Consider the following 25,216-nt stretch of genomic DNA (forward strand, 5'->3'; position numbering starts at 1 on the left):
TTCAGTGTGGTGTTTTACCATCTTAACACCTGTTGTATTGCCAGAAAGGGGAAAACCCTATCATCATAATTTAATACTGGCAAAGAAGGTCTCATGATCTGAAAACCCCTTCGAGTGGAAACCGAACTGATTTGACCAAACCAAACACTAAATTTCGATTTAAAGCTTTCGTGACTGCAGTGATTCATCTTCTTGGTTCTTTCGGTAAAGTCACGTAGAAGGGAAGTAATAAAATAATAAAAATAAAACATAATAAAATAATTCTCACGACGTTTCGGCCACAACGCAAGCAGCCGTCTTCAGGTGAAGAAACAGGTCTGTCATTCAGACGCTGTCTTCTCGACAGACCTGTTTCTTCACCTGAGGACAGCTGCTTGCGTTGTGGCCGAAACGTCGTGAGAATTATTTAATGTTTTCTTTTTATTATTTTATTACTTCCCTTCTACGCGACTTTACCGAAAGAACCAAGAAGACAAACCCAACACGTGTAAAACCAGGCCAACACCAGCGTATTCATTCTCTCAAAACCTCACGAGTTACAACCCGAGATGGGTGCTTTATTTTTTCCCCTCTGCTCCTTCCTTCATCTTTCGATCAAATAAGTTTGCCTTTTAACCTCCCCCCCCAACACACCACACACGTGTCACACACACGCCTGCAGTGGCAGAGACACGTGCGCGCGCCCGAATCGCGTGGCGCTCGAATGTGGTGCCAAGCGCCGCGGCGGGCGCAGTGGTGCAGGGGGAATGAATGGACGCGTGGATTTTCGTGCGTCTCCCCCTGCTGCTGCTTCTGCTTCTTCTTATTCAGCTGAAGCTGCTGCTGCTGCTTCTTCACATTCAGCTGAAGCTGCTGCTCCTGCCCATGATGAGGAGGAGCCCCGTTTCCTGCCACCCAGCGCCTCCTCTCCTCCCCATGGCCCCGTGTGTGCCTTGCCCTGCCTCTTGAGGTGACCCCCCACCCCCCAAGAGACGTGGGGGGGGGCAGCCTGTAGTACAAGCCCCTGACCCTGACCCCTCTCACATCCCACCGGTACCCCCCCACCTACCCCTCGTGTCTGTCTGTCTGTCCCCTTTGTGTCTGTCCGTCTGCAGCTACCACCACCACCCCCCACCCCACACACGTACATCCCGCTGCTGATGTGTGCAGTGAAAACAGCAGGCGTGTTTGTTGTTGTTGTTTCATTCCTCTAAAGCTGCTGTCCAAGGAGCGGCGGTGACAGCGATTATGGGTAAGTGACGGGGGCGTGCGTGTCGCTGACCACCCACCCATCCACCTCTCTCTCGTGTGCCTTTGACGACCTTTCCCCAACACTCTGTTAAGGCTAAACCGGGGGAATCTTTGTCTTTGTGTGTGTACGATCTGGTGCCATGTGATAGTGAACCTGGTGATGGTTATTGTGCTGATGGAGACGATGTGACCGACTGGGGTGATGGTGATGATGATGGTGCCAGGGGTGATGTTAGTGATGTTGACTGGTGGCGCTGCTTGCTGTTGAGGGGTGATGATGGTGTTATAGATTCTGCTGGGAGTAATGTTGGTGGAGGTAATGATGCTGACTAACTAATATTACCAAAGGAATGGCTTTCTAAATAATCTCACAAAATACTAATACATTATTTTAATTCTTGCTATGTTTTGATGTTAACATGTGGTCAATGATGCAGTTATTGATCACATTGGTACTGTAGTTGGTCACCCACAAAAAGATCCCACTAACATCATTAATATTGCTCATGCAGTCGTGATTGATGTTATGACGATCACTTGTTATTGTAATACATTTTTCATATACACTATATGTTATGTTATTCAACTATTAGAAATTAATATTGATTTTTTTTTACATACTGTAATAGTTTGTCATTATTAATGTAGGCCATTTGGTTATTAACTTGGCTGTTATGTTAATAGTCAAGATGGAATGTTTGTTAATGGATTTGGTTTTGGATTTTTTATTCCACACTTTCTAGAAGGTTCACTTTGAAGAAAAAAACGTCACCAATCAGCAAACACAATCACTGCATTTCAATTTAAACTCTTGCTTACAAGATTATATACAGTACTTATATACAGTACATGATTCACAATTGAATGGTTGGGATCAACTCTGTACATCATCCGTCTAAGATCAATAAAATCGGTGCTCCTTCATGGGAAGTTAAAGGAGTCATCCTATAGCCTCCGCCATGGGAATGTTGAATTTCTACAACTGCTTCAGGGCCACAAATTGAGCTGAGGACACTGTGACATTTGACTTGATTTTTAATAGAAACATTTTTACAGTGCTATAACAATTGATAAAAGTATTATGCCTGGTATTTGAATTACATAGAGTAGTGCAGTCTTTTTTTATAATCACATTTGATGTAGCACCTGCCAAAAGGCTTCTTTGCAGCTTGAAATGGTGGAACAGCTTGTAGCGGTTTCAGCACTTGTGCTATTGAGACGTGGCCCACGCTCATTAAAAGCTCAATTTCAGATGGTTTTAAAATCCAGTGGGTCCTGAATTTAACATCGTTGCTGCCAGGCAGGAGCTACAAGAGACCCAGTATAGTTACTATGCGATTCCCAGAAAACCTTCACTACAAAGATGATTTGAGCTCGGTGGTTTTTCTCTGCGGAGGTGCCGAGTGCTTACAATGAATCTGAGAACTAATCACGAGACCAGTTCTTGACACCTTCCTCGAATGTGAGCAGGCCCTGACAACAACTCAATATCACGACCCCATTGCCTGGTTCATCTGTGGCAAATGGATCCCGTGAGGCTCTTCCATAGGATATCTAAGGCTCAGCCGGAGGTCCATCGGGGCCAATGCAGAACACGATTGTTATAGCATGATAATGTGGAAACCCTGGGTAGGGATGCAGAGATTCCCATTCTTTATTCCCCGTTTGAGGGGCACAGCGAGTGCCGTCTCATTTCCCAGGGTGCATAAGATGCTGCCCATATGTCGACCTACACGGTTAGTTCCAAAGCACTATCGTACGCAATTTGACCAATCATGTTCGAGATTGAATGTGTCACTGGGGATCTGTAGAATTCTGTGTGTGCTCAGTTTGTTTAGTGGCAAGTCTATGTTTTAATTATGGTGTTTTATTGGGAACAGTCTGCGGATGATTCATGTGAGTGTATGCAGATGTCTCTTGGTATATATTTTTAAAAACTGCTCCAAAAATTATAAATATGTTAAATTCTGCCAGCACTTGGATATTTCTAACGACCTTGCTGATTGTGTGTCTCTGTGGTTTAATCAGGTCGTTAATTTTACAGCGGATGGAAAAGACCCAATGATAAGTGTTGGTTTCATCACAACGATTCAAGTTACAGTCTCTGGGGTGACAGTGGTTTGTCAGACGTTTAAATAATATGCAGCGATGATTTCCAATGCACATTTACTGCTACAACCCTGGTATTCCCATAAATATACAACAAATGTAATGACCCCCTAAGCTCAATGCTTACAGGAAGCACGCACTCTTAGTAACTGTTAGAAAAGACTGCCACAGAGTGCGTGAAGTTGTGAACGATTAATTAAGCAGACAGCAGTGGCATGTCACTCACAGCCGGGTCAGGTAATGTCAATAGACATTGATCAGAGCAAGCACAAGTAGCCGCTAAAATCCTCCATGCCTCTTGTTACCTGGATTTTTCTCCCGGTCCTCTGGTTTCCCCCGACACATGTAGAATCGTGCGGTTAGAGTATTTGGCTGCTATCCATTTCCACATTATAAGCCTCTTCTTATGAATTGTCATTTGTGGCCAGGTCGCTTCTGAAAAAGAGCAATAAAGCTTAGTGGGCCGTACCTGGTCAAATAAAAATAGGAAAAAAATAGTTTAGTTTTACCTCTGGAACCGTTTGAAGAATGAATTGCTGGCTGTACCTAACTAAATACAAATATTGTACACCAAGGCCGTAATTATAATATATATTGGGGGGGGGACACATCCCCCCCCCCCCCAATATTCAAATATGCTCAAAATGTCCCCCCCCAATATATTGCTGTAAAATAGATTTATGTTTATATGATTGTGGTTATGGTTGTACTTTATTAATCCCTAATCTCTGCCATTGCATACAATGAAACAGAGCAATGGTATACAATACACTTTTAGACATTATTGTAAAAAATAAATAAAAAGTCCATCCCATGTGTTAGTGATTTTTTAAATATTTTAGGCAGGAAATTAGTTTGCAAATTTAGATTTTATTTTCTGGGCGAGGACTCCCAGACCCCCTGGAAGATTTGGTCCCCCCCAATGTTGACTCCATGGCTACGGCCTTGTTGTACACATCACTCCACAAGGCGTCAAAAGCAGCTCAGTCCTGGTAAAGTGCCATTTTACACGTAGCTTTGTTCATGTTTTAGTTAGAAGCTTCCTGCTTTCCTGGACAACAGAAAGGATGGCTTGGTGCATATTGTGACGTTTAACTACACACGTCACAAGAGATCAAGTGTGCTTTTGATTTCTGACAATACCGAGTCAGCTCCAAGGAAAAATACATGTGCATGTAATTTTTTGCATCGTGTGCGCTTATCAAGTCACATGGTGACCAACTGTCATTTTACACTCATCAGTGATTGCAGAATTTCAAGAAATGCTTATTCATTTAAAGTTGCTCAATTTTACCAAGAGGGAGCCCATTGAGACAGTACATCTGGTAGAAATACATATGATTTGTAAAATGGGGGGGGGGGGGGGGGGGTGTAAGAAGAGTAAAAAGATATAACTGTGCAAGTCAAAACGTCTGATTGCCCAAACGACCATTGATGTCCTTGAGCCAGCAGTGGAAATGACATACCTTTAAGGTCTGGGTTACTTTCTCCACAGGGTTTTCATTATACATTTCCTTCAAATTTGCATGAAATTTTATCTCCAAATATTCTTATCGTAAGTCAAGTGTTCTCTCAACGCACTAGTGGATGGGTAAATAATGGATAATGTACTCTTTTTATATATAGTTTCCAAGTTCCCCCTCAACACAAGGCTCAGCAGCTAATTCATAACTTTTGCAGCTGTTCGGAACAGCTGAAATGGGTTGAAATTCGACCAGCAAGTATGACAATTATCTAATGACTGGGTGACATGTTCCTGGAGTCATCATCAATTTCATGACCACTCAAGAAATTCCATCAATATGCTTACTTTGGCAGTATCATCACCTTTTCATCTTAAGGAGGGATTGGCCTCTAACATAGGCATGTTGGATTTTCCCCATCAGGCACAAGTCCGGAAACAATGTGGAACACTAACCAAGATCATTTGAATAGAAACAGTTTATTTAGACTAAGAAACTTTGCTTATATCATGAATGCAGCAAGAAGTTAAGCCATTAAGTAAATGAAGTCTTAATAATTATATAATACATTTGCAAAACACACTTTCAGTAATCATTTGACTGCTATATTATGCAGTACAATATACTCTACAGTATATATAAAGCGTACTTAGAAATTGCCTTAACTGTAATGTTTGCAAAGAGGTATCTAATAAATGTCGATATTAATGAATTGTCGGTCACTTGGTCATGTGGTTTAAATGATGGAAGGTGAGTGATGGGAATAGATTATAAATGAACTCTGGACTCAGCTTGTACTACAGTAAATAGGAACGTATTTACATTTGTATTTTAGAAAGGGCAAAATATCGCTGGCATATGAAACCTATGTTATTCCACCAATAGATGTCAGCCTACCAAAATCATTGTTTTAACCTCTGTTAAAGTGGAAACTCTGTTGCGTAAGAAACATAAAATCCACATGCAATTTTAATTCCTATTTCTTGTGAAAACTCGTTGCCAAATGTCAAATCTCAAACGTGAATTGTATGTGACATGTCCTTTGCAAGTTGCGTCAGTTCCTGAAGTGCTTGGCGAGATTTTTTAAAATACATAAAATGTCAACATTTTCTAACAGGCTGTGTAGAAAGTTATTCTTTTTAGTCATACATATGTATATTTAATAATTTATATTTCCCTACCTATTTCAGTGAATCATTACACTAAAAGCACTTTCGTGGAATTCAATTCCACCATTTCTATTCGCCCTTTATTTGACAAGTTCAGAAGCCAATGGCTAACCAACTCAAGCAGGACACTCCCAAGAAATATTTTTAAGACTCAATGAGGTTTTTGCAGATAAATAAGCAATTATTACGATGCAGTAATTTATTTTACAAGTTATTGCACAATACACAGCCCTTTGTCAATGCACCGTGAGATGAATGCATTACCATGCTCGGTCGGTCATGTGGGATATTTGACCATACTTTACCACTCTGATCAATGTGGGGTTGTGAAGGGGGGGGAGGGCTGCGATAATTTCAGACATACATCACTGATGTTAGTTGTGGATCGGAATCGAACTCCGTTCGCAGGGTTCAAAGAGCAGTGGGGTGACCCATCACCCCATTGCTCTGACCCACATGTCTGCATGTGGGTTTCTATCCACGGTTACATCTGCACCAGTCGTTGTTTTTTACAGTTTATAGTAATTTTGTGTGAATTTCAGCAGGAATGCTTGAATGGCCTGCTCGTTCAAATGATATCGCGGGGTCTTTAACACCTATTTTGTATTGCAAAACGCACTTTTGACAATGCCGCAATATAAATTACCGGCTACTGCGGGAATCGAACCATCGGCTCTGCGAAAACCGTCTTTGCTTGTGAATACACTGACCACGAAGCGAATAGAGCCGCTGTAAACACGCGTTAGGTCGACAGACAAGTGCAATGCTGCCCTTGCTGAATAGCATAATGACTTTCAATTGAGTGTCTACACGTACAAGCATCCAATAATTCTATAACCGTTGTCGTCTGATGGCTTCCCTTTCGTGCGAGGAACAAGAAACAGATGTAACCTGACAGCTGCTCCAAAGCCTTTTGACAATCAATTCAGCACAAAACATAGAGCAGACATTTGTATGTACTTTGATTTAATGCGCTGTAGCAACTTCAGTGGGCTGTAATGGAGGTAGGAGCGCATAGCATTGGCCTTATAGGGTTGTTGTTGTTGTTAATAAACAATCGCTGGCTATTAAAGGCCTGTGATATTTGGGAAATACTGAATTTATGCGTTGGTGCTGTACTGTTGCTAATTTCCATGTGGCTCTGTACTCCCAGTGAAATGGGTTTCCCATAATTGTATCCACAGCTGAAAGCGAAATGTTATTGCATAAGGCTTCTAACCTTGTGGTCAGAGGACATTGGGCCATTCACACAATTAGATATCGGGCCTTGGTGCCATTTTAACATCCGCCCGGGCGGCACTTTGGTTCGAGTGCTGAGGGGAATCTAATGCATTCAAATTCTGTGTTGGGAATTCGACCCAGACCATCACATCGCTGGGGTCGATAAAGTGACTACTGGGAACTAGGACGCCATTAGTTGTCAGATTCAGATACTGGCCCCCCGTCAAAGGAATTTTACATTTACCACCACTGGCTCAAACAGCCAATGGAGCAGAGGCACTGTTGTGTGTGCATTTAAACAGGGGGACATTTCTACTTTAAACGTGGACACAATCATTACCATAATCACGATTAACACAATCGCGTATGACAGATGTCAACTTGCCATCCTGCTTAGAGACTGACAGTTCTTCCACAAGACTGTCCATCGGCTAAAATTCTATCTTTACCCTCACGACGCGAGGGCGAACCCCTTCAGTGTGCTGCTGTCCTCATGGGAGGCAGAAAAGCACAAGAATTAGCCACAGTAGAGGTGCAGCTTTTTGTTTAATAAACATGTTTGGCCTGAAGAATATGGGGTGATAAAGTTTCATATGTGTTTGTGACCTGAGTTCGATTCCCGCTCACGGCCAACACCACTGACGATTATCTGAACCAGTCCTGGGCCTTCCCTAGGTCGACTCAGCCTCAAATGAGTACCTGGAGCGATACGTAAAAACATCGCCACTATGGAGACAAAGGCGACCAGGCATAGTGCTGACCACCCACCCCCTCGTGTGCCGTTCTGGCCTTCATAGGTACTCGCTAACAGCACTTGCCCCAACAGTCTGTTAAGGCTATAGGGAGATCTTTGTCTTTTTGTGCGTATGTGTGCGTGTATTTTTTTCAAAAGACAACACTGGTTTGCGGAATGAAAAAACAACCAATTTGATTCATTGTATGAAAAAAAGTTAAAATTCATTGCCCTATCCTTTGGGTGTGCAGTACTTCCAGACTGATTGCAAACAAATCAATGTAAAACCAAATTGCATGGTTAGCTGAAGCTCTGCCAAAATGCTTGCCAAAAGGGAAGCTGAGCATTAATATATTCATATATCTCATCACACATTTTAAAAGCAGCCATGTGAGTCGCACACGGCATATCTTAACTTTATTGGTCGTGTTGCTCGCTGCTCTCAAATGGCTCTTTGTTCTTCAGCTCGTCGCATCTGAATGTGATGCACGCAGACTCACAACATTGGCATTGCTACACCTATAGCATAGCTAGACCGCCCCGTTTTCACCTTAACATTGCAACAACAAAAAAACATCCTACGTATGTTTACGTATAGGATTTCAAAGTTCCATTGTAAAATCCCCCAGACTTACACGGCCGAGCTAAAGAACCCTGACACATGAAATACTGTGCACAAATTGCGCCTCAGAGTTGAACTGTGCGAAACAAGATGACACTTGTGCCGATCGCCACTGTGTCTTTCTGCGGACTTCTGGGAGCTGAGGATGCCAATCAAAGTGTCAGTGTGCGCACTGGGGGGTGCTTGTGTGTGCTATTCGTTGAGTTGTGTCATTGTTGTTGAGTTTTAACAGATATAATGGGAGTTTGTCTTACATAGGGAATCCACGTGTGGTCTTCAGACTTCCTTTGCAGGAGGGTTCTGCCTGGTATTTTTGGCCTATTCTTTGTCGTAGGACGAAACGCTCTATAAACACTACACAAGTAGGTCAGCGACCTACTTGCTATGCTTCCACATGCTATATAAGCTTCTCAGATGGTCTCTTATGTGTATGGCCTATGGATGTCGTAGGCATCTTCAATGAATTTGCATTGTATGTATGTTGAACTTCTTTTACACCATGTGTAGCCAACCGCGCCAATCGGAGGTGCGCGGGAAGGACAACAAATGGTAATGGATGGTGCACTGAAAACGGGTGGGGGGGGGAGGAAAAATGTAAACAGAAAACAAGCTGTATGAAACCACAACAAACATGAAAGCAAATATGTAGAGTATACAGGTAATCAACATAAAACAATAAAATGCACAAAACGGCGTAACTCTTTCGCTTTCGCGACCAATATCCATAATACAGGTTTTTTGGGTTGGATCAAGTTAATATAAACGTGTCGTTAAACCCGCCACCACCCGACACAGCCAATTAGTAAGGTTTGTCACGTAAACAGAACATGCCAATTCGTTACTAGTACAGCAAAACCGGTGTGTTGTAAATGTTGTGGCTTGGCTCTCCAACACACCGGTGTAGTGCTGTACTAGTGACGAATTGGCACGTTCTGTTTACGTGACAACCCTTACTAGTTGACTGCGTCGGGTGGTGGCGGGTTTAACGACACATTTTATATTTACGCTATTTAACCCAACAAAAAAACCTGTTTATACGGAAGTAGTTACATAAATTGAGCAAGAAAGCAGAAAAAAGCAGGTTGATGATTGGTAAATAACAGGATAGCTCTTGGCAAGATGGGACCATACCTCATGGTCGATATAGTCATACATAAAACTAGAAAATAAATGTAATATACACATATCTCTACAGCAAAAAAACAATATAATGCGGGAATCAGAATTCGATTATCTGAGGAAGAGGGAGCAATTCCAGATATCGCACTTGAAGAAGTAATGGCTCCCCTTCTCGGTATGAAAAACAGGAACATGCTCCCAGACTAGACGGAGTAACGATGGACTTCATTAAATGAGTGGGGCCAGACGTAACTATAGTCCGTGGACGCGTTTCATACATGTTTACGCACAAATTTAATACCTCGGTTTTGTATTTATGCCTTAATAATTCTCTTCATTAAGGGAGACACACTTATTTGAATAATTGCTTGCACATTAGCCCCCTTTTGCACGAATGTAAATTGTTCGTGAACATCGTAGGGAACCTAACAAAGAACTATTTAGAAGAGGACCAACCACATAAGCTGAATTTAGAAAGGTTTTTCTACCACGGATTACGAAATATACTTTGATATACGTATTTTAAATATAATATTAAATCATTACAGCTGACTTTCGTAGGCCATGAAAAGCCACGTGATCCAGCGTAATTCGGTAGTCATTAAAGTTCTCAAACCGAGGCCTTAATAAAAAATATATAAACATCTTAATCCATAAACTGGCATAGCTACTGTATGTGGAAAATTACAACATATGAATAGGAATAGCAGTCAGCAAGTCCATTCACAGCAACGTTGGCTAGATCATTTGTATAAGTTCTTATTGTGCTCGCGATGCCACTCCTTCATGTGCCGTGCCATCCTTAACAGGCGCTCGCTAACAGAACGTGCAACAATATGCTATGTAGGCCAAACGTGAGATGTGTGTTCCTTTGTCATTTTATGTCAGTGGGATGTAGGAGACTGCCAGATGCACCGCCTGGCCTTTAAGGTTGTTCGCTATTGATGTAAACTGCTGTTGATTGGCTGCTCTAGAGATTACAAGTAGTCCCTCCTAATTTGTAGGGCATACTGCTCATCACACCCTTGACATCCCTTAAAAGTCAGCCCCCTATTTATTTGTCTCAAAGCAGTTTAATTTTTTTCATCAAGTATTACAAAAAGTGTGGAGGTCACAAGGTTAATGCTTTTTTTTTTACTACACCACATGTTTATGCTTTGTCGATGCACTGGAGATGGCCAAGCAATTACCTAAGGCTGGCTCTGAGCAGGAATCACAATTGTGCCTCTAAACAGGCTTTTCTTCACGCCTCCCTGTACGAAATGGCTTTTTCAAATATTCCTGAAATGTTATCACATATAGTATTTGCTATATCATTTTCTGGAAGGTGCAGGGTTAGGCACAGTTCACCAATGCGTAGCCAGGGCAGTTTGCTGTGTGTACGTACACCTCACTAATGCTGCAGTGTTTTAAAATGCAACTAATTGTGCGCTGGACCCGAAATGAAATCATAAACATTCGGAAGAAAAGCCACCGAATAACACCGTGTTTGCAGTTTTCAGTGCCACCTCTATCCATTCCCGGCAAGTTTTAGGAGGCTATGCTATAGTTTATCTTGGTGCGATAATAACGCTTGAACCAACAACGGTGCCATATTTGCTTGCCAAGGCTGTGCAGCCTTTGGCAGTTTGAAAAACGCAAACAAATGCGGGCGCACCGATTTCCAGGAGAAATTCCTCACTCAAAGTCAAAAGAAGAGATAATAAAAGCAATAGCAATGGTTTAAGATGAGCCCCTGAATCTGAAACAGAAGCCACTGGATCCTAGAACAAAAGGAATCGTTTTTATTTCCATGCACGGCTTTTTTCCCCCCTCTCTTCCACGTTCCAGGTAGCAGAGAGAGTTAAACATTTAGTAATGTCTCATCCCATTGCACGCGCTTAACTGACTTTGTGATAAATTGCTTCGTTTAGATTGCATTCAACCTGAAAAATGGAAATGAATCTCTGGATACCAGGCACGTTTACAGAAAAAAAAAAAACACTCGAGCTCCTGATTATATTTTAATGCCTTTTCTTTTAAAAGGGCTGCTTACATGCTTTTACTTCTAAAAAGGGATAATTTAGCCAACGTCCATGAGGCTGGAGTCCGAAGTGGAGCGATTATGATGCAGCTCGTCTCCAGAGGAAGAACACGCGGGGGGGGGGGGGGGGAATGCAGTTTTAATATTTTCCGATCCAGAGCACCAATTCTAGCCCTTAAAAAGCACGACGCACGTGGTAATTTGCAACTGCACATTTGAATAAACTTCAATTACTATTAGCCATTGAAGCGTCAACGAAAATGATTCAGGTTCATTGTAATTATTGTGATGGTATCATAAGTGGAATGCTAATTTAAATGGAGTTTTTTTTTCTGTTTTTAATGAAGAATCTGTGAAAGGCTAATCATCTGCCCTCTGCGGCTGTTTCAACGGCAGTGAAATGGGATCGGGAGAGTTTTAAAATAAGTTTTATTTGATCCACATTTTTTTCTTCTTCCCGTATTGGACAGCAGTAAACATTTAGCCATGTATTATTTTTTTTTAAGCTTGCTTATTCTCACTTGACATATGACACCACCAGTGGAGGAACTAAATTAACTCTCTGTATTTCATTGCGGGTAATGTAAACAAAAAATAGTACCATTTGTGAAAGTCAGTCGTGGTTTTCCCAAATGGGGACATTTGTTCTCCCCGCCATAGCAATGTGGAATTTCACCACTGACTCACTGTCGCAAATGGAAACAAGCACACGCTAATTTCAACATGAAGACAATAATATATTGGAGATATTTTTTTTTTATAAAGGTCACAATTTAAATGCTCTCGTGCACTCTTGGAACGTTTTAGGCCTGCACTCCGTACTTTGACCATGGCTTTTGTTTTATCAGCCCTCAGCTGGAGTTCTCTCTTTGTATGACCACACTTTAAAAGAAAAGCAATCCAAAGTTAGATAGTTGTTTTCTCTATTGGACATTGTTGTGAGGTTTAGCTATTTGACAAAAACCCTCTCTACAATCAGGATCACACATGTAGCCTGGCTTTCTTGCCTGACTCCAAAAGCTTTTGACCTCATGGTGGGAATGGTGATATTTTGAGTTTTCCAAATGACCCTATGACCAGCAATGTTCATACCTTGTTTTGTAAGTTCAATAAAAAATGTTGTTTATTAAGCCACAGCTTCCAAGTTGTCTCGCTGGTTAATTAATCTCTAAGCATTATTTTTGTGGGCGCATCTGGGTGATCTACATGGTGGGTTATGTGCCTGCCTCTATTAGTTCAGGGTGCACTGATGTGGAATCAGATTTAGCCCCAAATACATTGTATAAAATACACGTGCTGCGTCTCATTTGTGTGGTCGTAAAAAAGTGTTCCTGTATCGGAGCATTTGACTCGCAATCAGAAGGTTGTCAGTCTGCTGCATCAAATAGTAACACTTTGCAGAAAGTCAACTGTTGTCATTATGTGGACAAACTTTGGAATGTGGAATATTCGCCAGCAGCTCGGGCCCACTAGCAGAGATGAACACCTGTCCAACGTTCATTAGAGCAGGAAGGCATTTTGACTCTTTGGTGGAATATGGTCTCTGAGCACTATCTCCACCTAAGCAGATGAGGACATATCTATTCTGGTCTCTCAAGCCAGTGACCCAGGGTCACCTAAAGCCCTTTGAGAACCAGTGAGGGCCACTTCCTAGTCAGCCCCACCTGAAGCGCTGGGAAAGGGATAAAGGCGGCCGGGCGTCATGCAGTCCACCTGCCCTCAGGGGCCAAAAAAGTACAAGTGTGCCCTGCCACTGCATGGTCCTATGATCCTTCCTTTCATTCTGTCAAGGGGTTTTTATTTCTCATCCCTGTCTGTCAAAGAGAAAATAACTCTGATCATTCAGAAAGTTGGTCAGCCGAGTGGTTGGCGTTCAAACCGCCGAGCCACTTTCCACTCGGGTTACGGTTCAATTCCAGGAGCTGCCCGGCAACGTCATGGGCTTTTTCGTGTTCATTTTCAAATCACACCGATTGCTGCAAGGCTCGATGATGTCCCTCCATGACAGCCCTGTGACTTCAATGTCAAGAGTAGGACATGCATAATGTGCTCATACCACAGCTTTAGAGACAGATCTATAGCATGTGTGCAACCAACAATCTGGCTACTTGGCATTCTCAGTTGAGTGCAATACTAAAATCACATTGGGACGAGTTCAAATCCCACTTCGGGGTCCACTCAGCCCATCATTCTTTTTGAGTGTATAAAATTAGTATCTCTTTGTGGGACACCAACAATGGTTTTCCTATGGAATGTGAAATTTCTGCCACAGAGCTCAGGGTTGTCAATAGAGAATATTGCCAACCCATTGCTTGTTTTGTGCAGGAAAAACTCACTTTTTCAATTCAGACGAGTACAATATTTGTGCACCGCATACATTTTTTGTTAGCACAAAGTACAATTCCATTATAATCATCGTCATCGCGAAAGGGAGGAGAGGTTACCGGGGTCTCTTGATGATGAACCTTGAAGCAGCAAGCTTTGTCCCGGCACGCAAGGTATTAACTAATTCATTAAACTACATACCCTTAGATAAGGAAGCAGGTTTTTGCCATTAATTAAAACATGTCTGTTTTGGTCAACGGGAAAAACGAGTCCTACGAGATGAAGAAACGTTCTATTAGCAGGAGAGTGACCTAATGCTGTAAGTGCCGTTTTTTTACTGTAAAAGTAGTTGGCTGCGTTGCGTTCTTTCTTGAATCCTACGTGACGTGCCAAAAGGTTTTGTCAAAATGAAGTGCTAAGTGGCAATTAATGTCCCAAGACACTGTAAGAGTTGCCCAATGTATGCTCGTGTCAAGGCCAAATTAGCATCCCACGATAACTGATATACCCACACAGAGCATATTTCAAAGTCTGTTATTGGAATCATTCTCTGTTTCTGCAGGGCCTCTGTAAGTCATTTTCATCATCATCAAGTGCACCTAAGTTGCAGGGTGGAGGGTGGTTGAGCAGGTCCTATGTGCTTGAAGCTTGATTTACTTAATGTGTAAAGTATATAAGCGAAAAGCTTATAAGTGCTCAGACTGTATCTAACATCACATTTTAAGTCCAAGTTTGAAAAATCACCCACAAATTACTCATTTCGGATTACACATTGCAATCATTGCCTCTTAGTGGCAGACTAATGTACACTTATCCATAATCGAGATTTTTTTAGTTTGATCGTAGAAATATAAATGTGTTACTGAACCCGGCGGGTTTAACGACACATTTATATTTAAGCGATCTAACCCCCCAAAAAAACCTCATGGATGGATATTATTGGTCGCGAAAGCCTACGTGATAGATTAATGCACGCTTGCGGACCCAGTGCCACAAGTCACCTTGTGCCACGTGGACGAGCTTACATTCAGGGTCACTCACCTGCTTAAACAAAATAAACTTAATTTTAAAGGAGTGAAGTAGGCTAACAAAGTGCACTCTGAGATGCTTCTTTACATCATGGGTGCAATATGAATGCAATTATACAATTTGCGATTTAAAGGCCACAACGCCGCTGAGGACGGCTGCTTGCATTGTGGCCGAAACGTCGTGAGAATTATTTTATTATGTTTTATTTTTATTATTTTATTACTTCCCTTCTACGTGACTTTACCGAAAGAACCAAGAAGATGAATTATACAATTGTTTAGTCTTTTTTAGTCAGTGTACCCTTATTTATTGTTTTGCCGCATATTACATTAAAGTTGGCTGATCTCCTAAAAGATGTTAGGTCACGGTTTCACTCTATGTTCGTTAGACTGTTACAATGGCGTAAAAGCTTGGAGACGTCACAAAGCACATTACTACAGACAAAGAACTGCCCGGCATGCTTTATCAGACAGGGCCATTCCCGTGGCTAGTTGCTCTGGAAATGTGACATTTTTTACCATTGGCCTACAGCAGCTAAAGAAGGTCAGCACCACAATTTTATCATTCGAGCTGGGAGATTCTCATTATTCATAGCCTGGAATCATGACTCTGTTTTTATTATTCAGGATAAATAAGCGGGGATCGTGGAATCATGGGGAGTCAGGCTGCCCAGAGCCCAGTGTGGAGTTCAGGCAGGAATGGAGGACCCATGTGGCGTGGCTGGCCCCAAGAGTGATCGCCATTGCAATGTACGGTTGACGCCTAGGGTACCACAGTGGAGAGATGTTCACTACCTCGCCTATCATACAGTCAGCATGAGTTCGACCCTGACATTGACACCTGCTCTATATTTAGAGTTTGCATGTTCCCCCTGTAGTCGCTTCGATTTTTCTCCGGATCCTCTGGTTTTTTTCCCTCCACATTTAAAAACATGCGTTTTGAGCATTTGGCTGCTTTTTGTGTTTACTTTGTTGTCCTTCCCCTGCACCTCCAATAAGCATAGTTGGCTATGTATGGTGCAAAAGAAGTTCAATATACATATATTTCTACATGATAAGCCCCTTCCCCGAGCTATCGTTTGTGGCCAGGTTTCTCAGTAGGCCTTACCTGGTAAAAAAAAAAAAGGTTTTCTAATATATTCTTGGTTCTTTTGGTAAAGTCACGTAGAAGGGAAATAAATAATAATAAAAATGAAACATAATAAAATTAAATTTTCACGACGTTTCGGCCACAACACAAGCAGCCGTCCTCAGGTGAAGAAACAGAGGTGTCGGAAAGACAGCGTCCTCATTAGGACGCTGTCTTTCCTCATTAGGACGCTGTCTTTCTGACAGCTCTGTTTCGTCACCTGAGGACGGCTGCTTGCGTTGTGGCCGAAACGTCGTGAGAATTTAATTGTTTTATTTTTATTATTGTATTATTTCCCTTCTACGTGACTTTACCAAAATAACCAAGAATATGAATCCCTGCAGTCACGAAAGCTTTAAATCGAAGTTTTATAATATGTTTCAATTGCGATCCTGGTTCGATGCCATCAGCTGGTATTGACTCGCCAGAGCTCGGCTATGCATGGAGCAAATACGTATATAGGCTAGCATATAAACAGGGCAGCTACATGTAGAACATGGGCTATAAGCACTTGTCAAGTTTTCACATGAAGGCAGAGATTAATATAAACCGAAGAGGTTCAGAGGTAGAGAGGTCATCACAACCCCCTGCTGTTTATGCTAATATACATCACCATCAACTTCCTTCCATTTACCACATCCTACAGATGTTGAACAGTCGACACCAGGCCTCCGAGGTCTGATCTTACCATCTGGCTTCAGGTCGTCCTCTTGGTGGCTCATCTATGGGTGCCACGCCAATGCCTGGCTCATTAAGCTGCCCTCTTCCATGCTGCACACACGTCCCACCCATCGCAACCTCCACTTCCTGATTGTGTCTACATTTTAAACTAAACTTAAACTAAACTATTTTCTTCTACCGGGTAAGGCCCACTGAGCTATTTAGATCTTTTTCAGAAGCAACCTGACCACAAACATTAGCTCAACGAAGTGGCTTATCAAGTGGACATTTATAGCGGCCAAATGCTCACAATGCACGCTTTTAAACGTGGAGGGGAAAACCGCGGAGGACCCAGAGAAAAATCCACGCGACTACAGGAGAACACGCAAACTCCAAATATACAGGCACCAGGGGACGGGATCGAACTCACGACCTCCTGTATATAAGGCTGGGTAGTTAACATCTCATCACCGTAAGATTAGGCTAGTTCAACGTGGTTAGTTTAACATTTTAATGTATTACCAATTCAATGCAATTTCCGTATTTATTTACGTATGTGGGTTCATTTTTTCTTTAATCCAAATTATATTCCAGTAGTGATATTGACCGCATCTCTTGAGAAGAATACATTTACATTTGGAACTCTCCCAGCATGCAGTGCGTCACTTTGTAATGGAGAACAGTCCCAGGAGATTAACTGGCATAAGTGTGTTATTTCAGTCACACCAACCGGCTGTTTTATCCACGGTAGGAGGCGCTTCTCTTTATATGCCCCAAAAAAAGTGTTCACCGCATGGTAATAAAACCAAAATTCTAATTCTCACATTTTGAATACGCTGAATTAAGTAAAGTAAAATTGTATACAAAACCCCGTAGTTATCGGTGGCCCAAGCGGGCTACACTGGAGAACCCACTGGTAATCATGGACGGCTGCCCAGAGTCGAACCCAGGCTCTGAGCAGCGGTGTGCCGGCTCTGTGCTCTGACGTGATATTAGCCCCCCCCCTGACGCACCCGATCACCACGTTCGTTTAATATTTTGTGTGCATCCCAAACGCACGTATATTCTATTTTACATAATGGCCATTTCCCCCATAAGCAGAAGCTTCTAAGGATGCCCGGCAATGCCACAGCACAGTAATGATTCTCAACCTGTATCTGATAAAACTGTGATGCGCGAGAGTAAATAGATAAAAAAATATACGTGCGGCAATTCAGTGCACAACACTTGTGATTTATACAGAAGCCTCATATAAGTAGAATGTTTAGTGTCACACAGGGAATTTCAAAGTGCTTCAGTGGTGTAAAATACCGCATTCCCAAAACTCGAAGCCATATCTCGTGAAGCCCTTAAAGTTTTGCTCACCGCGTTGTAGCGTCGTTAGTCTGAAAAGTATTACGCCAAGGTGCTGTGTTTCATTATAACCAAATAATCAGAAATAATCTTGGCTGAATACGTGCATCCTTAAAGAATGCGCATTGCATTAAAAACGGGTGCTTAAGTGTCACCCAGGGGAGCTATAAAGCCACACTTTGTGTGTTGCAATGGAGCCCGGGGGACATAAGTATGCTGCACATATTTGTTAAACTCTTCGTTAATGCTGAAACAAGAGCATTTTGCAATTACCGTTATTAGATCCTTTTAAAGCTTCGTTTTAAGCGCAGGTGGATATATTTTATTGCAAGGTGGGCTCGGACGAGTAGGAGCAAGCAAAGGGGTAAAGTGCGACGCGATGAGTCGTGGGCGAATGACAGAAGGTGACCGACTGTGGGACGACGGCAGGGTGGGTGGCGTGTGTCGTGATCTCGTCAACGTGGTGTGTGTGCGCGCGCTGCTCAGCCACTTTGCAATAGGAGTTAACGGTTCGAATCCTGCAACCTCACCGCACTGCTACGGCGAGTGCCGCTGACGTGTAGATTTTGCAATCCCTTGTGGCATAATCTCTTCGGGTAGGCCAATATGTACCTACCTGCGTCGCGGCTCAAATCCCACGTTTGAAAATTATCCATAATTGAAATCACGAGCACCATTTGGTGAGGCTGCATAGCCCTGTTCAAAGCCAACATTCCTTGTGTGGATAGATAAACTCGCGCCTGCAATGGGGAGTGTGGAATTTCCGCCACTGGATTAGGCCAAGCAAGAGAGATCGGCGCCACAAAATTGTGTTGTGAGTATGGGGGGGGGGGGGGAACACACTCATTACAAAAGAAACTTAACATTAGCAGGTGTGTTTGAGCATACAATACTGCCAGCTGCCCACCACATCTCAATCACATGGTTGCAATTTCTGCGCAAGGGGTTAGAGGTTGAGCGATGTGCAGGACCGCACATCCTACTGGTCGTGAGTGAAGTCTGTGCCCTAGCGATTGCTTGATGGTTGAGACCATCTTTTCGTGGAGCTGAGCGATGTTGACCGATCGATTAAAGTTGACACACAGGATCTACATGCATGTATTTTTTTCCCCTGGGAATATTTATCTTTTATGGAAATGACATGCAAATATACCCCCTTGAGGCAAATTGAAACAAAACTATGCAAACAAGACAGAAAAAAAGTGAAACAGACAACACTAACGAGACAGTACAAATGGGACGAACCAAAAATGGTTTCCTGAATCAAATTGCGACTCGGAATTGTAATGACTCATCGAATGAGCAGAGAGGCAAGTCGTCAAACGCTCTGTAATCAGTGAAGCCTGCGCATTTGCAATCAGCACACATTGCTCACAGACTCGCATGCTGTTCATTGGAGTAGCCAGAAATTATACCATAATAGAAAAGGTAATTCCACGGTGATGAGGATGACGATAAATATAAAATACATGCGTTTTTTAAATGTCATGGTCAATGTACCATTTTCTAGAATTCGGAGTCAAATAGGTCGTGATAGGTTATCATAGAAAGTGCTGTGCGATGCCTGGTAACATGTCAAGCTTGTCAGGGATATAGGCACATGGATTTAAAACCGGGTCGTGTTACTCCGCTTACGACTAATACCCCAGTTCATGTTAAATATTCTCAATGCATACATCTGGGATAAAATCACACGCATATACAGATGACGTACCGTACATTTGAGTCTGAAAAAATATTACAAAAATCTACTTTATCAGCCATCCCCTAAAACTGTCCTTTGGACACAAATTGCATTTAGTACTCTTTTAATTACGGTATTATATCTTGCAAGGCAAAAGTAAAATAAACCCGATGTGAGAAAGTCGACTGTAATGGAAGAAATGTTGGTTGATTTAATAGCTCAAGGACTCGTCGTAACCTTCAAAGTTGGTGAACCCTGTGCCTTCTCACCCATATCGTTTTTGTCCAACGATGGTCTTATGCCGACGCCTTGCGATGGTCATCTGGCTCTGACGAAACCACACTTGTCAACATTTGATCGTGTCTGCACAGGAACAGAAACCTGCACAAAGTTGCATCTGCCTCCTACGAAGTATGACGCACACATTGCGTAGATATTTACACACAACCATGCTCGCTTCTATTTTTACACGAAGTTTGCACTTTTGCTCGTGTTGTCCTTGCTTAGTTAAGTACGACACACACCCTGCGACAAAGTTGGCGAAGAACTTATTTGACTGTGCTGGCTACAGGCTTAGCGTCAGCCTTGCAAGCGTTGCATAAGTGGCTTAGAATAAATCTTCACTTGAAAAGGAAATCCGGGGAGCATTGCTCAACTTCTTCCCGTAGAAATATGTACCAGGCTTGACAGTGGTATATTACGGATAATTGCTCTGAGGTTGAACATTTTAAATTTTAAGTAAGTGACCCGCTGTGCTGTAAAGCAATGCAGTTGCGTGTCAGTTTATGACAATCTGGCATAATTGGAAGTTTATAATCCACGCTTTCTCTCCTGGGATTTATGTCGTGCGTTCAGTTCTCTTGCCGAGACGAAACAAACTTGTAGTCAATTCGGCAAGTGGAGTTAGCGATGCATCGAGTGGAACACAGCCCTATTAGCTGTACGCATAATTCATCAGAATCTCGCATGCAAGGTATTGTTTTACAAATCAAGCGCATCTTTTTCCCACCAAGCAGTGTGCATACAAACACAACATCATCTGAAATATAGTCTTTGTAGAGTGACATCAGCCCAAGCATTAAGTATTTAGACCAACATTGCATAACATTACCGCTGTGTTATACCAAACAGCGTCTAACTTATTTTTTTCTACAGATATTTTTTATGCTTTTAACCGCACGTGCAAAATTCACGGAGCATTCGCTCCTCGTGTGTCTTTGGTGTTGTGTTGTCTTTTTAGATAGTGGTGGGGTGCCAGTTGAATGTAACCTACTCAACTATCCACCACTCTAAATTACCAAGGTGCAATTCTAGGCTGTGAATATAACTGGAAATGTCTTCCTGTTTTTCCTTCATAGTTGACTCAGTTCAACGACGACAAAAACGGTCAAGATCAAGCCATCAGTTTGGTTCTATGTTGAAAGGAATAATGTGGGCTGTGTTCTTCGCTACTGGTGTTGTGCTTGTCGTGGAAATTCCACATTCCTGGGGCAGGAGCTTTGGATCTTAAAATTAAGCAACCATCGCTTACTCCCCAGAGGCATAGCGAAGCAGACAGCTGCCCTGCTAAAACAACCACGGCTTCGCCCACTGTTCATTAAAATACAATGCGATTTAATTTAGTTGTATGTGGCGTCAAATATGCTCAAGCATCATGCATCGACTTTAATAGATGTTTGTTGATGATACATTTCTAAAATGGTCTGATTAGGCATAAACATTTTATCTGTGCTTTTCAAAATGAACAACAATACCTTGCTGATCCTTCAAGAAGCATAAACCATCACGCAAACTTCGGTCATCCTTGCAGCAACCGTTTTTGGCTGGCCATTGAATAAAGACGATCACCGTATCACGCGCTTTCAGATGCGCTTCTGCGGCCGTCTGGAACGCTCTTCCTTCCAATATTAGGAAGCCGCTGGAGCTGTGCACTTTTAAATCTAAATTGAAAACTCATTTCTTTAGAACTGATTTTCGTGTTTTATTTGTTGTCCTTCCCTCGCACCTCCGATTATCGGTTGGCTACGTACGGTGCGAAAGAATTTCAACATTCATACGTAAAAAATTTACCCGTAAAAACAAAGTTTTTCACTATAAATCCTTTATATGTGTGGCGGCTAGAGTCATCTGGTCCTCTGGCTTGAGATGGCTGCCACCTATGGGTCAGATGATTGTCTGCCAGTATTAAGCAATTGGTAATTAAATATTTAATTTGTTTTCCCTAAACAGTGTAAAATTTTGGAAAAAATTTTTCACGAACATTAATTGTCTCGCACAACGAGTCTGTGTGCAAAATGTCAGCTCGATTGGATCACGGGAAGTGAGTTAAAAAACGACCGAAAGATTTGCACGGTCGTAAGCAAGCAAGCACGCAAGCACGCAAGCAAGCAAGCAAGCGAACTTAATATAAAGGATTTAAAAAGGGACGCGTGCCGCGCCATGGCGCCTTGGGAGCATTTCACCTTGAGAGCATTTCGCCTCGCGTGGGTGCTGGGTTTGCAGGTCGCCGTGCGCGGTGTCAACCGTCGTGAAGCGGGACGCCCAAGTTGAAATTCCGTGTTGGAGCAATTTTTCAAAAGCATGCCTGCAAAAAGCCGATTATTTCTGTTGGAACAAATTATTTGTTTTGTAATTTTTATATCATAATTGAATTAAATGCGCTCAATAATATGGTCATTTATCTTGCAGGGAATATGGAAGCTATGCCCATTATAAACGTTCTGTAATTAAGCGTAAGTAAATGCTTATTATTATATACTCGTTGGTTATTCAGTTTAGCTATGTTAATAACTCCATCGGTATTTTACATTTAGATTTTTCATCAGAGATTCCGTTTCGATATTTAAAAAAAAGATTGAAAAAAAATATTTTCAGCTAATGTACAGTAAAAAATGTATCAACCTCAGGAAACTTAAATTCCATAATAAAACTACCCCAGGTCTCGCTCGATATGAAAAAATGTATATCTCAGCGTGCTCCTAACCTGGTTAAATAAGATAGCTACACATCTGTAAAGAGTATATATATATTTTTTGGAGCATTGTGTGTTTGTGTGTGGCAATTTTCAAATATGCATTGCGCGATATAAGTTCGTTTCAGTTTACAAAAAAAAACAACCTTGACCGGTGACAGTTTTATACGTGTGGGTGAAAAAACCTAACACCTTTTTACAAAAATAAAATCTTGATTTTCACGGCAACTGGACAGCTCGATGAACCGATGATCTGGCGTCTCTGGCAGAACGGGGTATGGTAGTTCAACTGCTACTCGTGTGTCTCGCAACGCTTTAGGTTAATCTTCTCCGATGACTGCATATGATTTGGCGGCGCTGCGGCTGCTGCGTTGGCAGTGGTGCACAAGCACAATTAATTTTAAAAAATCAACACATTCGTCAATAACAACCGCATTGAAAAAATGGAGAAAAAATATAATAGGTGCCATTATGGGCAATGGACCTTCTTCACGTGACATTACAAAGAGGTGTGTACTATGAAAAAGGGCCATAACCCGAAACATTACGTATTTATATATTGTGTCTTTTTCTAAGGCCACAGTGTGATAGACTAACATGTTGAGTTGTTGTTGCTAAAATCCTGCGGCACATTATGCAATAATTCCTCTCTTGTAGTCTTGCTGATTTAAATAAAACACATTGTGCTGAGTTTGGAAATAGAGACCATTTGCCAGAGCGGCAACACGTTGGTAAATTGGCATACGTGATCAATGAATTATATTAATCAATCTGCAGACGGATTATGTCTGGGCAGAAAGGAAAAAAAAACTCGTCCAAGTTTAACGGGTGCTTTATTCATTTACAAAGGACGCTGGCTAATGTATGTATTCACTAAAGCCGTGTGTTTGCTTAAAGAATGCAAACGTTGCCGGTAAAGTATATGCAGTTTGAAAGTAGCAAAATAAACACATTTTTCCTGAGCTTGCAGACAGTGTGGTGGAGTAAAGCTTGAGTTCTAGCACGTCTTCTGAGACGTCTGGGTAGCGTGGAAGAGTAGGCCAACACATCCTAGACATGCGCCTCCTCTCGAGCCTCCTCTAGCACAGGCACTTCTGGCAGCAGTGGTGTGAGCAAGCAATTGCAGGGCTGCACCTTAACCTTTTTATAACAACTATTAACGTCACGCAACAGGAAAACATCAAAATCCACTGCTCGATAGCCCAAAAGCGTATCACTGATTCTGACATTACTCGAATGTGTGAGCCCTTGCAAATGCAAACACTCACAACAATTTACCACGTTAAGGACTGCCTTAACCAGGTTGTTTTATTATTTAGCTGTAAGCAAAATATATGGCTATTTATTCATTTATTTTAAAAATTAGGAGCTGTGGTTAGAGCGCTTAACTCACGGGTCAGCTCGCACATTATCCTTCATTGAGAGTGACAAAACACACACCATTACGTGGTCGGTCAATAACAATCGTTCATGGGAATGTGGAATTCCCAATGCTGGCTCAGGGTCACCGACGGACATGAGGGCATATTCGCTTGAGCATGAAAACACTGACGACACAGTGACTGTATAAGTTAAAACAAAATGTACTGTCTTCCCGACAGTGGAAGGTATCACCAACAAAGAGAGTGGTCGCACAGTGATTTGCGCATAGTGCTATGAACCCGGCAACTTGGGTTCAAATCCCGGCGATGGCTAACCTCAGTGGCAAGTGATATTTAGACCGCATTGAACGAGCATGGTGTAGTATGGTCTTGCAACGCACATGATTGATATGGCTTGCATAGGCTTTCCTTCAGCAGGGCTGTGAATTATCATCACTAATATATATTCACACGAGAGTGAGTCGTCAGAGCGAAAGTTCACACACCTCACAGAAAAGTGTTTTTTCCGATCAGCGCCTATTCATCTGCACCACTCATATATAAATTAAGCAATTTACTTTAATTTCTAGCTTAAATATCTTTTAAGTTTTTACCTCTATTTCCATTGGCATTTTTTTTTACCAGTACATACATTTTTTAGAAGTTTGTAACAGATAAATAATGAACATTTTTCCCCACGCCCGGTGTGATGGAGAAATTAAGCGTGTGTTTAAGAAGGGCGCAGCCGCGAGGTTTCCGCGTTTTGATCGGAATGCATCGGCACATGCGCCGTTCCTACCACGGACATTGCTGGCAGGCTTGCAATAAAAAAGGATTTCACATGATAGAGAGGTAATCTGTAAAAAAAAACACCGCAGCTGTGGAGCCTCCAACCAGTCTCGGAGCGTAGCCCGAAGGGAAAGCATTGCATGGCGAGTTTCTTTTAAACCTGATGCCAAAAAAATGAGGCTTCAAACGATCCTTTTCTCACTCCACGCTGTTCCAGTTCCAGACCA

General features: G+C 42.1%; 1 protein-coding gene across 1 annotated transcript in view; it reads left to right on the forward strand.

Annotated features, from left to right (window-relative positions):
* The first annotated feature begins 742 nt into the window (after positions 1–742).
* Positions 743–25,216, forward strand: part of LOC133350341 (LIM domain only protein 3) — a 162,149-nt gene continuing 137,675 nt past the window's right edge. The window contains exons 1-2 of the mRNA XM_061564608.1: positions 743–949; positions 1,196–1,231. Coding sequence (XP_061420592.1) covers positions 1,228–1,231 — 4 coding nt within the window. The 5' untranslated portion in view covers positions 743–949; positions 1,196–1,227. The remainder of the gene's footprint in view (positions 950–1,195; positions 1,232–25,216) is intronic.

This window comes from Lethenteron reissneri, chromosome 33 (genome assembly GCF_015708825.2).
Source record: "Lethenteron reissneri isolate LAM-NWPU_2019-01 chromosome 33, ASM1570882v1, whole genome shotgun sequence".
NCBI lineage: Eukaryota > Metazoa > Chordata > Hyperoartia > Petromyzontiformes > Petromyzontidae > Lethenteron > Lethenteron reissneri.